This window comes from Vitis riparia, chromosome 5, assembly GCF_004353265.1.
Source record: "Vitis riparia cultivar Riparia Gloire de Montpellier isolate 1030 chromosome 5, EGFV_Vit.rip_1.0, whole genome shotgun sequence".
Classification (NCBI taxonomy): Eukaryota; Viridiplantae; Streptophyta; class Magnoliopsida; order Vitales; family Vitaceae; genus Vitis; species Vitis riparia.
The window spans coordinates 20662325-20679850 of NC_048435.1; the positions used below are offsets into that span (position 1 = coordinate 20662325).

Sequence of the window (17526 nt, forward strand, 5' to 3'; positions counted from 1 at the left end):
AAAAATAATTTATCGAATTTTATTTTTTATTTTATTTTTTTCACTTTTTATTTTTTTCTACTTTTCCTTTATATTTTCTTTCATTTTCAATTTCCCTCAAATTTTACAAGAATCAAACATAGTAATAGTGTTTCTTCACAAAACATTACAAATAATTTTTTAACACAACAAACTATTTTTTCATATATTTAAAAGTGTTTCCTAAAATTTATCAATTTTTTTTTTTAAAAACACTTTTTAAACTAAAAATGTTTCCTAAAATAACTATTAAATCAACTCTGTCGGTCTTCTTGCTTTGTACCTCGATATCATTACTTTGTAACATGATTTAATTCTTTTACATCCAATCTTATATATTTATACTCACAAGAAAAAAACAGAAAAAACTTTTGATACTATTATAATAATATATGAGGAAAACTTTTTAGCAAAATGTTGTGAGGTTTAAAACCTGTTTAACAATTATATTTAGGAAGTGTTTCAAACATTTTTAATACTTAAAATTTTTTATTATTTAAGTGTATGAAATGTTAAAAATGTATTATAAAATTATTACCAAACGCACTTAGAACCTGTTTGACAATGATTTTTTGAAATATTGCTAACCTTTTTAACATTTAAAAATTTATATCATTCAAGTGTTAGAAAAACTAAAAACATTTTATAAAATCACTACCAAACGCACTCTTAGAATGTGTTTGGAAGTGTTTTTTTTTTTTTTTTTTAAATATTTTTAGTGAAAGTGTTTTCTTAGGAAGTGGTTTTAAGAGAATGACCTCTAAAATGTTTATTTTAAAAACACTACCAAATGATTTTTCAATATTGCGAGTGATTTTTAAAAATTTTAAAAGTGTTTTTTAAATTTTATCAAACACCTAATGTTTTTTCACAAAAAATGTATAGATTAAAAGTACCCACTGCCAAAATTACTCTTATAATAACACATAAATGATGGTTGGATTTGTATCATTGGCTCATATTTTTTTGGGCTGTTTTTGTTTTCAACATATTTTGCTGTAATTTTTTTATTTTCATTTTATAGAAAATAGAACTTAAAAATGATAAAAAGCAAAAATACCAATATGATAATCTTAAATTTTTCCTAAAAAGGTAAAAGAAAATATATATTTTCAAAAGCTAGAAACAAAAAAGGAACAAAATTGAAGCCGAAACAAATTTCAAATAAGACTTTATGAGACCAGAATACAAAAGAGAAGGTTAGAATTCTAGCTCTTCTAAAGTGGTATCTCACCGATGGCTTGGACCCCCAAAAAGGAGGCCTTCTTTGCCCTCTACTAGCTCTATTTCCATTACATAGTCAATCTCAGGTAGCACAATGGCATGAGTTCCCAGACACTTGGGGGAAGAATGGACAAAAGGCAGAGTAACAAAGTAGGTCAAGAGCAATATAAAGTGATGCAATCACTTCAGCAAATTGTCCAAAATGTAACAGACCATTGTGTTTCACAATTTTTTTTTTCTTTTAGACTGTCTGTCAATACAAAAAAACAATGTATGCTATTAACATTCAGGAGAAGCAGAAAATTAGACATTGACCAATTTGCTTCTTGATAAGTTTTACTCACTTTTTCCAAATAATTAAAAGAAAAGAAAAGAAAAGGGAGGAGACTTTTCATGAAATTGTATGAAAGCAACAGACCCAAAGGTCTCAGTCCTTAAAACGATCTACAGCCATATGCTACTTAAGATTAACCCACCAGATGAGTAGCTAGGATCAATTTCTGATGGTCAAAGAAGCAGAACCTCTTAATGATACTCCACACATCTAAGATGCTGCTTATTTGAAGGACTTTCAATCATTTTGGGAAGGGGAAGTTGCGATGATTTGTACTTTCCACCCGCTTGTGGAGAAGACCACCTGAATTGAAATCAACAAGAGCAAACAATTAACTGAAATTAGTATGATACAGATAAATAAAAGAAATAAAAAAGCAGAGATGTGGAATTTTTTACATAAATTTTTAGAAAAGGGTACAAGTTGATGTTAGATGTGACTTGGATTTTGATATTAATTAGTAAAATAATCTTCAAAGAGACCATGAGCCTTCTAGCTCAATGAAATCTCAGGCCTACTATGTGATCTCATGTTATGAGACCTGGAATTCAAAGCCCTCTCATATTAGCCTGTCTAAAAATAATAAAACTATACCATGAGACATTACTCATGATTTACCAAAAATAGAAAATCAAACAAAACACATAATTATTGTTATACAGTGTTCAGAGCCCCCAACAGGCAGCTCAGCTGGCATGCACTCTTGCCCAGGATCAAAAGATCCCAGGTTTGAGTCTTGGCATTGGGAAATGGGTTGGGCATCCCGGTTTTCCCTGGCCATGCACAGAGAGACTAGTGGGTTCTTGTATTATGAAGTGCCCAATTTTCCTCTTTATGTCATTTGCAAGTGTAAGCATTTGACAAAGGCAACATGAATCTCAATTCACCAAAGCTCAAAAGACATGATTAGAAGCTAGATATGCACATTTTTAATCTCTTTTAATTACTTTAAAATGAAGTCATTTTGGCCTTCCCCGTGCTACCATCAAACACCTTCCACCTGCACCAACTCAATATTCATGAAAGTCAAAAATGCATTTGCAAACTTTCTTTATTTTCTACATCAGGGCTGCATGTGTAATCAGCCTGTTTTTATCACATTTGGGTGCATTTGGAAACAACTTAATAAAACTAGAATGACAATTATCAGTCCACTTTGGGCGCATATCTTCTAGAGATACTGTTGTAACTGTAATTGCAATTATCATAGAACATCATGTTATTAACTTGAAACTAGGAAATGTTTTCTATGATATATAAACATTCTCTCTCTCTAGAAGCCACTCCAATAATTAGTAAACACAATAACAATTACATAATTACAATAATAAAAACAAAATAAATGATAATTAATAAAAAGAAGCATAAAAATAGAAAGAAGTTTTCCAATAGACGGATAGGTTAAATGCCCTATATTCAGGATTTTTTTTAACAAATGTTGTCAAGCTTAAAGCATGCTAAGGAAAAAAAGAACTTCAAACTTTTTACGACCAACCTTTTTGGCCTCAAGCCTTTCCTTTCCCCTTGTTTAAGAACCTTTAACATGCAATAACTTACACATTCAAGTAACTCAAAGTAAGTTACAATTGGTAGCAATAAGAGAGAAGAAACACATTTTATGGTCAATGCTAACATTTCTCATGGCCTATATTTAAGCATATATTGTCTACTTCATAACAGAACTTTTACATTGTTAATTTGATATGCTATGGAAAGGAAATAGATAGTATTTTGAGAGGATATTGCCAGTTTATCAGTTCCACATTATTGCTACCACAACGCAGAAAATGAAAATATGATAAGCATAATAGGTTCAACAATAATTACTTAATAAAAAAAAAAAATAATAATTGGTTCAACAATAATATAGAACCATAATATAAGTAATTTGGCATTACATATATATACATGCATGGTAATACAAGTATTTTGAAATGAAAAAATGGGATTTTTTTTCCTTCTTCTGTTTCAAAATTTATTAATTTCAATAAGAATGTAATCAAGTTGGTTATGGTTGAGTGCTCTCCTGCCTGCAGCCACTGCCAGTCCCACCCTACTGATAATCAGTATTGGTAAATATTCTGATCCATGTTTTGAAAGGCCCTCATGCAAGTAGGTGATAGGATATTTTTTCTTTTTGTTCTTTTTTTGATTGGTCAATTACTGGTAGAATTAAGAAGGATGTAATTAAAAAAAAAAAAAGCCTCCATGAAAGAAACTTTATGCAATGCGCCAAAACAAAGGAAAAAATAGATTCCACAAAACCAAAAAGCAACAGGTAGCAATCGCAGGTTGAAGAACTAACCCAGTCTTGATAAAAGGTGAATACGAGAGCGAGGACCATCAAACTTCCAGTTATCTTCATCCAAGGATTTAACTTCCTTGTTAAGGGCAGCCATCAAATCAGATTTCAGAACTGTAATGCAGAAACCAACCAGTCTTTGGTTATGAATACAACAGAGTGTTTACCTATGAAGTGCAGTAGTTTTGGTTTTAAAAATTGGGACTTCTAAATAGCAGGGGTTTTTATTAATTATTAAACTGAAATAAAAACTTCCATAAGCATAAACAAAAATTAAAATTTTAAAGGCATGTTTAAGCAACTTCAAAATTGTTAGTTTGTGTGTCCTACTTCAACAATTACCATTAGTATTATAAAATTTAGTGTATATTTTCAACATGTGGCATGAGCTGCATGAGCCACATAAGCCTTATCATTGAGGAAGGAATCATGTCTAAAGACGCTTCAATGCAAATGCCTGCTATAGTGGAAGCCCATTCCAAGGATGGTTACAGCCTTACTGGTTCAAAGCCCTCAAAGAAACCTCTTGATGGTGCTGAAAACTCAGGCAGCTTGACCAAAGCTCCACTCTTGCCAATGTGAGAGTCAGGTTCTTACTGTCAAGTTATTAGAATAGATAAAGGATCTTGGCTTGGTGGTAAACTTGCTAAGGTGGGCATGATCACACGAGTATGAGCTGTGTCAAACCCTCTAAGCCAACTTAAGGGGAAGGGAAGCCAGGATATTTACTTACCATTTAAACATGTGTCACCTCAATTTGATGAACTGCTATATTGATAGGTAGTTAATCAATCAGCATCAGGTGAGGATTACACGCTTCAGCCACTGGGCTTGCATGCTTTGTACACATCAGGCATCCTAAAGAGTGTTCATTGGCTTGAAGCCTACATCCCAACTGGCTTGCAAATTCCATGACCCTATAGAACCATAATAGGTCACATAAGAAGTGCTCTAATCAGCCAATACTTGGGAACCTCGCAATGGAAACTTGAGACTACGAGATTCTTCCCTCGTAGTCTACTGCCATTAACTCTTATCTCATCCTCATCTTAGGTCACTCTCCTCTCCTTAAGCCAAGACATCACCAATCATCATCCACATGGGCAATGATGAAGATATTGATATCAATCTTTTATATATGTGGAAGTATTGATAAAATATCAACATCATTTTTTATTTAAAAATACAAAATTTCTATAAAAAATGGAAAATTGAAATGGACTTTAAGTTTTTTTAATAAAACAATAATGTATCCTGAATTATTAAACAATTGCCACACAAAAAAAAGAAAAAAGAAAAAAAAAAGCAATCTGCATGCAAATCACCTTTCATTCCCTTTCTAATATATTTGTACTCTTGGATGGGCCATACACAATCGTTATGGTATCATGCAATACATCATAACTATTTTTGGTGAGAAATCCATCAAACTTCTCACTATTGTCTTTTTTTTTTGTCTCTCTTCCCTATCTGACACTTCTTCCATGTTTCTCAAAAGAACTCCTTCACTATTCACACTTCATTCTTTTTTTTTGATGAATAAAGCATGATATATTAAAAACAAAAGACGCTTGCAAAGCACCCTAAAGTACACGGGACGTATACAAGGACCACCTCAAGGCGCCTCCCAAAAAGAGGCAACAAAAACACCGCCCCTCCTCAAAACGAGCCAACCAGTCTACAAAATCTACTACTGACTAGGGACTAAAAACTAAAAACAACTTAGACCAAGTCCAAAGATTACAAAGGAAGGAATCTTTAGTCTATGAACAGAATGCTCTACATTCTCACTATTTGCACCCTTTAAGAAAGCATCATAATTGAAGGCTTGAACTCCCCCTCTTCCAAACTTTTTAATCTAGTTCTCTCTTTTGTTATGTATCAATGATACATCATTGACATATCAGTGATTTATCTCACATTTTTCTGGATAGACCATGATTTTTAGGATATTTCTCCATTATTGACCAATCAATGGATTGAAAAACCCCTATAATCTAGTTCTCTTTGGCATGTATTAGCAAATATCAAAGATACATCCCACACATCTCTTTGGAGACCATATTTTTGGGGATATTTATGAGTATACTGACAAATCAATTTATTGAAATTATTTTATCAATATAGATAACATGCTAAAAAATAGAATTTCAGCATGTCTATGTGTCTTCGGAACAGAAATACCAGAAAACTGATGAAATATTTGTTCTTGCACACAGTTAAACTCCCCTAAGAACTTACTGCAAACACTTTAATAACTACATAGCAAAGGTAATATACACAACAGTGATCACCTACAGTAGTATGGGACCTAATCATAATAAAAGACAATTCTAGCAGGGCACAAAGCAAGTTTTGACTAATGTAATTACAAGTTTCATGGCAATCCTTCCTTTCAGGGAACTCAAACCCAAATATTAATCACACTTCTCACAGGCCACAAGTCACAGAGCATATACAACAAGCACCATCAACTTACCTTAGTGCTGGAGAGGTGAGAAAGGCCTTTGGCATTAAAAATAATGTAGGACAACCTCTGAACACTAGAGGTTAATGGCTCTCTTCCAAAAAGAAGGTAGTGAATTATGTGTAATAAGGAGAGAGGTTTAGCAAGAGTGTAAGTGGGAGGTCCCTTGAGAGAAGACTGAGAAAAGAGGAATAAGATTACATGCAAAATATCCTATTAAAAAAGATTAAAGAGACACTAACTAAGCAATCCTAGTATTACCAAGACAAGAAAACTCATAGAAATAAACAACTTTTTTTTTCTTAATTCAAAAAATTCCCTATTTTATTTGGAAATATTGACCTTACAAGTCCTAGAAGAAGATTAACCAATAGAATGACTAGTAAGCCCTGAAAATCTTCAAACAAAAGGTTTATCAAACACCTAGTCTTTAATTTGCAATCCAAGAAAGATTCTAATTATCAAAGTAGAAATCACAAGAAAATAGAAATAAAAATATAACCATATTAATATACTGCTACTATCAGACTTCTCAATGAAACTTCCCCAAACCTACTAATATTGACTCCTAACTAATTTTGGATTGTACTATTTCAAATACAAAGCTAAGCCAATTCCCAAATAAACTCGATTTTCACTTTCTTGTTATCATACTCTGCATTATCTTGTGTTGTCATCCTCAGCCAACTTTTTATATAAAAAATCCCACTCATGAAAACAGGAAAGAAAAATGAAAAAGCAGAAACTGAAAAAAATAACAAAATTTTAGATGAATCATTAAAAAGATCACACATATGTTGGGCTGCTCTTATGCAATCTAAGTTTGCAACTTTTGTTTGAAAAGGTGCAAAATGCTTGCCATTTTGCCATGTAGAATTTTTGACATGTGCATTGCACATGTAGTTAAGACTCCTACCAGTTAATATATACCTATTGTAATGAGAAGTTGGAAAGTTTACTTATTTATTCGTTTATTGATAGGCTTGACCCATCTCCTATTTTACAAGTTGGGTGTTTACACACTGTTTAAAGGAGTTTCTGGAGAAAGTCCTTTACTATTCTCTTCATTAAGTATGCTGTAGTTTGAAGATGGCTGAGTAATGGTATTATGTGGTAATTGAAATAGGGAGATGATGGAAGACACTTGGGTTATGCAGATTGTGTTTAAAGTATGTTCCTTTTTGTGTCATAAAGTCCAAACAACATGGAATTTACTAATGAACATCGGTATATGAATTTAAATTATAAGAAATCAGCATTCTGGGTTTGGGAAGGAGACAAGGTATGAAAAATTCTTTTAGAATATACATACTATAGAAATTTTGAAAATTCAAAAAGAGCACACATCTTTATTTTGTTCATGGCTCAAGTTGAAGTAAGAAATCAAAACCACTCATGTTCTGTCACATGTCATAGTGCGGGTTTTGTCAATAGTTTGAAAACACGAATATTGTTCCTTCTTTAAAAAGTTATAAGTTTTGAAACATTTTGACCCATTTTCTGAAGTCTAGAGAGGCTCACAATGACCTTGTCGGTTTTTAGCATGTTTGTTTTAGCCCTTCAACTTAGAATTCCCCTATAGATAGACAATCTAATCCCAATTTGGCTTGTCACAGCTCTTTGGTCTGGTTAGTTCAATGTTTTTATTCTTTCTATTACCTCATCTTCCCGAAAACCCACAATGACATCTGAAAAAATATAGCTGTAAATTTATCTCTAGAAACCTGTAATGCTCTGGAGGTACGCGTATGGACGGACCACATAAAACATTGAAATAAACCACTATAAAACCCTCTAGCCCTCTATTAGTTTGCTGGGAAAATAATTGAGGAAAAGATAGGTAAATAAATTCTTGAATGTCATTTGTTATATTCTTTTAATTTCAAAAAATGTAATCTCACCTCAATTAAAGCAACGGGTTGTTTGCTCGATTTTAAAGCATAACAAGATTAAGAACAGGGGCATTTGCCAAATTCCCACCTTTTCCTAATTTTCTCAGCAGCCAAACAATAAATAATGATCCCAACACCAAGACTACAAACTCTAGATACACAATTCATAAACAAATAACAACCCAGAAAGATTACAGAGAGACTAAAGAACCCAGAAAAGCGAAATTAAACAAATTCGCCTAAATACTTCAACAAATCGAAGTGTGACAAGAACTAACCGAGTAGGGCCTCGTCCTTTCGATCTTGGATGGAGATAGGGTCGGAAGGGAGAGGGAAATCTTCCAATGCCAAGGCAGCGGCACTACTACTTCCTCCTCCTACAACAGCCGAGCCTGATATCGTAGAGTGAGCTGGTGATGTACCATTCATCGCATTTACTTTTCCAGGAAAACTATGAAGTTTCAGAAAGTTTCAAAATGGTTGTATAATTTATTTCCTTGCTAGTGGTTATGTTGAAGATTAAATATAATAATGGTAAGTTTTTTTTTTTCTCTTTCCTTATTTCAACTATTTTTTTTTTTCATGAAAGAACTTTTTAAAAAATATTTTAAAAATTTTCCATTAATTTTTTTTTTCATTTTTAGCTAATTGTAATAACACCTTCTATTTTGGTAGTTATTTTAAAAAACAAATCTAAAAATTAGTTTTTTAAAACGATTTTTAAAAATTATTCTTTAGTTTTTGTAAAATAAAAGTATGTTTAGAAATATAATATATTTTTAATCAATTTTTATGTGTAGTGTTTTATTTTTAATTATTCTATGTATTTATAAATTTATTTCTTAGAGCAACCCTTTGAAAACAAATAAAAATAATAGAAACTAATTAAAAGATATTATCAAAAATACAAAATAATTTTTGAAAAACAAAAAAATATTTTAAAAGACAGTTTCCAAATAAGTAGTTACATTTTCTTCGTTTTGAGTAGTTTGATTTTATATATTAAAAAATAGAAATTGCTTTTATTTATTAAATAATACTTATAAAAAATAATTAAAAATATTTGAGACTAAAGTTATCGATATATAATAATAATAATTTTAAATATTTTATTTGTTTTTAAATATCCAAATGAGATTTTTAAAATTGTTGATGATATACCATTTAGGCTTCATTTTGAATATCAAAGGAATCATCTTCAGTAGAGTCAGATGGTTTCAAGTTATTCGCGCACCACTTGCTGTGTTATATATCTTTGCCTTGGTCGCCACTGGCATCGTCCCTGCTATTTCCATTTCTTGTGCTGCTACTGCTAAGAGTAAGAGCGAGGCGAAATCAATACTGCAGTCTGATGCCCGGTTACTGCAGTCTGATGCCACAGGTAGTACTATGAAGTCCAAGTGGTCCAGACTCCAGCTCAAAATCCTGTACATTTGGTTCATCAAAAAGCCAGTTATGAACACATTAGTCGCCACACACTGTTCTGGGGCACTTGATAAACATATGATGCCTGAGGTAAGGCCTTACATGTTGACCATTCTCCAGAGGTTTGGAGGCTGCAGTGTTCTACCGAACGAATGAAGGAAAGGAAAAGCAAAATCCTCTACTTTTGCTTCAAGTAGAGTAAATAATCAAGCATTTGGTCAGATTCCGTATGGATTCAACAATCACCAACCTTGAAAAAGTTAGGTGTATGACTTAATCACTTAAATTGATTTAAAGTTAAATTATACTTAAGATATTGACTTAAAACTCATTACTTAATTTTTACAGGTTGTTTGATAAAATTAACTTAAAATTTATTCTAAATAATTAAATTGATATATTTATTTTCATAAATTATAATTAGGATAAAGAATGTCGAGTAACGGTGAAGGTTATGAAATAACAGAGGAGATTGTTGAAGTAATTAGAACAAATGAGGGTAAAAAGGTAAAATAAATATATGAATTTAAGAATAAGTTAATTTTTACTTATTGCTTAAAATTATTTTTTTACTTTAAGTCATATTATTAAGTTATTATTATATTTAATGACTTAAATTAAGATATTAAATCATTTTAAGTTATTAAGTTAGTTTACTAGACACCCACTTAGTGTTATTGTAGACCCCCTTTGAAGAGCCAAGGGATCTTAGTTTTTTATATAGCATTAGAGGAGTCGGGTAGCAGCTGAGGTAAGTGGGGGCCCCATTTTCCCTATGCCCGGGAAATCAGCTGCCTGGGCATACCATAGGCCATGCTGGTGGGTGAAAGACCATACTGGCTGATGCATGAACAGGAGGAGGCAGGTGGTGACTTGCTAAGGAAGGTGATTCCAAGAAGCAGAAAAGGGTGAGAAGCAGAAAGGAGAAGAAAAAAAAAGAGGGGGAAAAGAGGAAAAGAAGGAGAGCTTCTGGAGGACGGGTCTTTGGGAGAGAAGTTTGCCCGAGGAAGAAAGAGCGCATGTATGGCTTCTATTCAGTTGGACTTTGTTGTTTTCACACCATTTTGTTATGATTCCTGGGATTGCTAGATTTTCTTTTATTTATGCTGATGCCTGGATGGGAATACGTTGAATTTTGTTATGTTCTTGTGGGGTTGGAGCTTGTTTGTGCTTGGTTTTTTAGCTTGGTCTTCAACCTATTTTTGGAGTCCTATTTTGGTATTCATGCCTTGATTCGCCTTTGAAATTTGATTGAGATCCCTTTTCAATATATCCCTGCACCTAAGTGCGTTGATTCAAGGATGAAATGTGGCTTATGCGGATTTGTTTCCACTCATACACTCTATGCTCTGTTTTGGGCTATCCTCCCCTATTCCTGTGCCTACTCCTGGAACACATCATTTTGCTCATCTCTGCCCATAGGCAGCATGTTTAGTAAGGCGGGACATCAAGGCAAAAATGAACGATGGGTTGAGGAGAGTTCTCAGGGGGATGGTGACAATTATGGATCTGGTGTTGGTGGGGAATCTGATGATAATTTCACATATATTCATTTTCTTACCATTCATTCTTCTCTCTACACCACCATGCACCTATCTCATTCCTCTCATTCACTCATCAAACCCACACTTCCATAACTGCATCATCTCATCACTTAAACCTCCATACCTATTTCTCTCTCTATGCCTCCATATTCTTTCCCACCACCTTTTCTCTCACTAACCCATCCATCATACCCATTCTTTGCCCATACATGTCATCTTACCCATTTTCCCTACCACCTTTCTTTCTCTAAGCCACACCGGGTACCCATTTTCTTTAATGCCACCACTCAATGCATATCACCACCCCCCTTATGCCCACTTACCCATTTTCGTTCTTTGCTTGATTCCTACGTGCCTAAGGTTCCATGTATGTACACACTTTCAAGCCCTCATCCTCTCATCTTTCATGCTCATGCCCACCATACTTCATTCATCCCATGCATACCCACTTCATGCCACCACATTTTCTCTCTCTACACCACATACCCGTTTTTCACTACCCACCCCACTCATTCATCTCTCTATACCATATGTTCTTCATACCCATCTTTCTCTTCAAGTTTATCAAACATACTCACCCCATGCACATCTTCTTCATACGTATATCCCCATGCATGTTCATTCATCACCTCACCTCATCACCTTTCCACCATACCCCGTGTCTATACCCTTCATGCCAGCGTTCAAAAAATCGGCCGAGTCCGGTACGACTTGGCCGAGTCGTATCCGCCTCAAAGTGGACCGCGATGAGTTCGATACCAGATACCTAGACTCGACTTGAATTGGTTGGACTCGGATGAGTCGACCGATATTCCGAGTTAACTCGGTCAATTCGGGGAAAAAAATTCAATAGATTCTCTGCAAAAAGCCCCACAAAAAACTTGATTTTTCAGAGAAATCAGAGATTCCTCTGTAAAAGAAAACCTATGAAACCTATGAAAATTTTAAAAAAACCCGTGAAGATTTGAAACAAACCTGTGAGTCCCGTGACCCTTTCAAAAGCCTTTAAAAAGAGGCTCGGTTGAAGAAATCCACCATTGTCGGAGTCTATAATCTTCATCTTTGGTGCGGTGCCTGGTGGAAGGTAGTAGATCGTGGTCCAATAGTCTGAGAGCGAGAGGCTGCGTCTTCGTGGTTTGGGGAAGAAGACAGAGGGCTGCATCAGTGCATCAGAGCATCTTCATGGTGTTGTTGTGTTGGGGAAGAAGAAAAAGAGGGCAAAACGTCTTCGTGGTGTTGCTGTGTAGGGGCTGTTGCTGTTTTGGGGAAGAAGAAGAAGATAGAGGCAAAACGCGGTGTTGCTGGGGAAGAAGAAGAACACAGAGGGCAGGGGGTTAGGGCAGCCTGGGCAGGGGGTTTGACCGGTAGGTAACAAATTTATATATGAATTCATTTGAAATAAGCACCTCACAAACTCAGTGGAGTATTAATGCCTACATCAGTTTGCTGCTCTCTTATACCCTCTTGATTGGGTCGTGTCAGAAAACTTGAAACCACAATTAATGTGGTGTGTTTTTTAGTTTAGTGTAGACTTATATTGAATAATTTAATTCAATCATAGAATAGGTTAGAAGCAGATAGCGAAATCTTTTGATACTTTTATTACTTGATTTAATAGGATTTAGTCCTGCAAATCTTAATGGAAGTCAAGTGTTCCTAATTTATATGATATATTATTCCTTTTCAATTTAATATATGTAATCTCTATATATAATTGAATATTGTTACTATATATAATTTGTTATTCATTTTCAAATATTGTTGCCATATATCTTATAAACTAAATAAGATATAATTAATAATTTTAAATTATTTCATGAATTTTTTAATTTTTAAAAATAATTTTGAAATTAAAAAACCAATCTAATTAATTACATATAAAATAAAATTTTTTATAATATTATGTTGATAATTCAATTCTAAATGAGTATATGGAATGAAAATTTTGACTCATTTTTAAAAAGTTAAACTTTATTAATTATTCAATTTAAATAAAATATTATGAAAAATTATTAGTTTAAATATTTATTATTAATTTTTAACCCAAAAAATGATAAAGATGTTAATATTTTTATGTTTCTAACATATGCTAAAATAGTATTTTTTTTTATAAAAATAAAATAAAATTAACCTATAATTTTATTTAATATCATATATATAATATGTTATTCCTTTTCAAATTAATATATATAATCTTTATATATGGTTTAATATGTTGCTATATATAATCTATTATTTCTTTTCAAATACTAAATAAGACATAATTAATAATTTTAAATTATTTCATAAATTTTTTAATTTTTAAAAATAATTTTGAAATTAAAAAACCAATCTAATTAATTACATATAAATTAAATTTTTTTATAATATTATGTTGATAATTCAATTCTAAATGAGTACATGGAATGAAAATTTTGACTCATTTTTTAAAAGTTAAATTTTATTAATTATTCAATTTAAATAAAATATTATGAAAAATTATTAGTTTAAATATTTATTATTAATTTTTAACCCAAAAAATGATAAAGATGTTAATATTTTTATGTTTCTAACATATGCTAAAATAGTATTTTTTTTTTATAAAAATAAAATAAAATTAACCTATGATTTTATTATAATATCATATATATAATATGTTATTCCTTTTCAAATTAATATATATACTTTCTATATATGGTTTAATATTGTTGCTATATATAATCTATTATTTCTTTTCAAATATTGTTCCTATATGTCTTATAAACTAAATAAGACATAATTAATAATTTTAAATTATTTCATGAATTTTTTAATTTTTAAAAATAATTTTGAAATTAAAAAACCAATCTAATTAATTACATATAAATTAAATTTTTTTATAATATTATGTTGATAATTCAATTCTAAATGAGTACATGGAATGAAAATTTTGACTCATTTTTAAAAAGTTAAACTTTATTAATTATTACATTTAAATAAAATATTATGAAAAATTATTAGTTTAAATATTTATCATTAATTTTTAACCCAAAAATGATAAAGATGTTAATCTTTTTATGTTTCTAACATATGCTAAAATAGTATTTTTTTTATAAAAATAAAATAAAATAAACCTATAATTTTATTTAATATCATATATATAATATGTTATTCCTTTTCAAATTAATATATATAATCTTTATATATGGTTTAATATGTTGCCATATATAATCTATTATTTCTTTTCAAATACTAAATAAGACATAATTAATAATTTTAAATTATTTCATGAATTTTTAATTTTTAAAAATAATTTTGAAATTAAAAAACCAATCTAATTAATTACATATAAAATAATTTTTTTTTTTATAATATTATGTTGATAATTCAATTCTAAATGAGTACATGGAATGAAAATTTTGACTCATTTTTAAAAAGTTAAACTTTATTAATTATTCAATTTAAATAAAATATTATGAAAAATTATTAATTTAAATATTTATTATTAATTTTTAACCCAAAAAATGATAAAGATGTTAATATTTTTATGTTTCTAACATATGCTAAAATAGTATTTTTTTTAATAAAAATAAAATAAAATTAACCTATGATTTTATTATAATATCATATATATAATATGTTATTCCTTTTCAAATTAATATATATACTCTCTATAAATGGTTTAATATTGTTGCTATATATAATCTATTATTTCTTTTCAAATATTGTTCCTATATGTCTTATAAACTAAATAAGACATAATTAATAATTTTAAATTATTTCATGAATTTTTTAATTTTTAAAAATATAATGTACAAGAAATTGTCTTGAATACTTTAAAAATATCACTTAATTTTCTATTAGTATAAATAAATTTACATTATATTAGTGACAAAAAATTTCCCTATTACTCAATTACATTAATACTATATTGCAAAATTAAATTACTATACAAAATTAATCATTATTGAAATTTTTTTCTTCAAATAATCATAAATGATTTAATAATACGGAATGAAGGGTATGCATTTACATGGTCAATTACATTGATTTTAATTTAAAAACCATATAAATAAGTGGAAAACAAAAGATGATGAACTTAGGTGAGATCGTGTTTATTGTTTTTTTAGTACAATTTATTTTTATATGGCAACAATATGAAACATATAAGTGAGTGGAAAATTGAATATTATAATTCTTATATAAATGTGTTTATATATATTCAATTTGAAAAGTAAATTGTTTTCCTTTTCCTTTTATACATGGTTAGGTTAAAATTTCAAAATGGCTTCAAAACATGATATTGGCTGAGAGCATGTAGAACCTATTGGTGGTATTAGAAGAACCACAAAGTGTAAATATTGTGGGAAAGTTATACATGGCGGTATAACAAGATTAAAGCAACACATCACACATATATCTGGACAAGTGGAAGGATGTCCACGTGTACCGGTAGAAGTGTCACATAGTGTTAGACAACATATGTCTAATACTTCAAAAGAAAAAGCACAGTTAAAGAAAAAAAAAGAACGACTTTTGAATTCCTTAAATAGAGATAATTTCTATGAAATTGATGAGGGTGATTTTGATGATGAAATTGAGGAAGTTGCTATGGATGATTTTGAAAGAAGACAAATGAAACAAGCAATGAAAGAAAGTCGTCGAATTTTTGAAGAAGGTGGACAAGAGCATCAGCAGGGTGGTAGTTCCTCACAACCTTCTAATGTTAGGATTAAGCGCGGACTGACACGTAGCTTCAGTGTAAGAGAAAGAGCTAACATACCTCCAAAAGGAATTGATCCCTACATGTTCCCATCAAAGTAGAAATCAATAAAAAGCTTGTTTTCTACTGAAGGCGTGAAGAAAGTGGGTAAAACTATTTCTAAATTCTTTCTCTTTAATGCAATACCCTTTAATGCAACTGACAGTGGGCCTTACTATCAATCAATGATTGATACCATAGCAGAAGCAGGTCCAGGCATCAAGGGTCCCACAGGATACCAAATTGGAAATACATATTTGGAAGAGGAGGTGCAAGAACTTGAGGTATACATAACAACATTGAAGGCTAAATGACCTATATATGGGTGCACAATCATGTGTGATGGTTGGAGTTCTAGGACTAGAAAGCCTATCATCAATTTCATGATTTATTGTGATAGAAGTATGATATACCATTCTTCAGTTGACACTACCAACATACCTAAGACAACAGACTACATCTTTTCCCTTATGGATAAAGTTGTAGAGGAGGTTGGGGAGGAAAATGTTGTTCAAGTAGTCACTGATAATGAGGCAAGTTTTAAAGCAGCCGGTATGTTGTTGATGGAGAAGCGAAAGCATTTGTTTTGGTCTCCTTGTGTAGCCCACTGTATTGATTTAATGCTTGAAGATATTGGAAGCATGAAGCAGATTAAGGAGACATTAGATCAAGCTAAGATGATCACAGGATTTATTTATAATAGCTTGAAAGTGGTGAATTTGATGAAAGTGTTCACCAAGGATAGAGATCTGTTAAGGCTAGGAATAACCCGTTTTGCCACTGAATTCATTTCACTTGAGAGTCTTATACATTATGAGGCTGATTTGAAGAGAATGTGCACAACAAATGAGTGGCGTGAATTCAATAAAGATAGGAGCAGAAAAAGTGTAAGAGATAAGGTATCCAACCTTATCTTAACTGATCGATTTTGGAAGAAGGCCGGAGAAGTTCAAACCATCATGGAACCTATTGTCAAAGTATTGAAATTGGTTGATCAAGATAAAAAGCCCACACTATCAATCATTTATGAAGCAATGGATAGAGCTAAATTGGCTATCAAGGCATCGGTCAAGCAATGGGAAAAGTATTGGGAAGTCATTGATAGAAGGTGGGAAGGTCAATTGCACAGACATTTGCATGCTGCAGGTAATAAAAAAATTCTTTATATATTTTTTATTAATTTTTTCAAGTACAAATTATTATAAACTGATCATTATTTAACTTATGGCAACATATTTTTTAAATCCAATGTTCCAATATTCAAAGCATTTCTCCAACCATCCGGAAATTAAAGTTGGATTAAAGGAGGTTATCAAGAGATTAGAGCCAGATTTGGATAGACAAGCAAAAGCTATTAACGAGGTATAATAATAGTTTGTGACCTTTATATAATGCATTTTGTATATGTAATGTGCATTAACAAAAAAAAAATTGTTAATGATATAGGTGAAATTATTTGTTGACGACCAAGGAGAATTTGAAAGTGCACTCACAAAGAAAGCAATAAATCAATCTCTTACAGGTACTCAATACATTTATGTCTATTACAAATAAGAAGTTATCATCATTTTTTGTTAAATATATCATAGTGATTAACAAG

At 31.1% G+C, this 17526-nt stretch overlaps 1 protein-coding gene across 4 annotated transcripts; it reads right to left on the bottom strand.

Moving 5' to 3' along the window:
• Window positions 1-1530: 1530 nt before the first annotated feature.
• On the bottom strand, window positions 1531-8716 carry LOC117914048 (protein SAMBA). Of its 4 annotated transcripts, none has more exons than XM_034829211.1 (4): window positions 8516-8716; window positions 3885-3992; window positions 2524-2579; window positions 1531-1879 (listed from the first exon to the last, which is right to left on the bottom strand). In XM_034829211.1, exons 1-3 carry the CDS (start codon window positions 8664-8666, stop codon window positions 2536-2538), a joined length of 303 nt encoding a protein of 100 aa, XP_034685102.1. In that variant the 5' UTR covers window positions 8667-8716; the 3' UTR covers window positions 1531-1879; window positions 2524-2535. The 4 variants fall into 4 exon arrangements, with proteins under 4 accessions (XP_034685102.1, XP_034685101.1, XP_034685100.1 ...); XM_034829210.1 differs by having other exon boundaries at window positions 2524-2576; window positions 3882-3992; XM_034829209.1 differs by lacking the exon at window positions 2524-2579 and having other exon boundaries at window positions 1531-1882; window positions 8516-8715.
• Window positions 8717-17526: the final 8810 nt, after the last annotated feature.

Coding starts and splice junctions, on each gene's coding strand:
- LOC117914048 (XM_034829209.1), bottom strand. CDS start 8,666: ATGAATGGTACATCACCAGCTCACTCTACGATATCAGGCTCGGCTGTT. Junction 3,993..8,515: donor AAAGGACGAGGCCCTACTCG/GTTAGTTCTTGT, acceptor TCTGCATTACAG/TTCTGAAATCTGATTTGATG. Junction 1,883..3,884: donor TATTCACCTTTTATCAAGAC/TGGGTTAGTTCT, acceptor TTGATTTCAATT/CAGGTGGTCTTCTCCACAAG.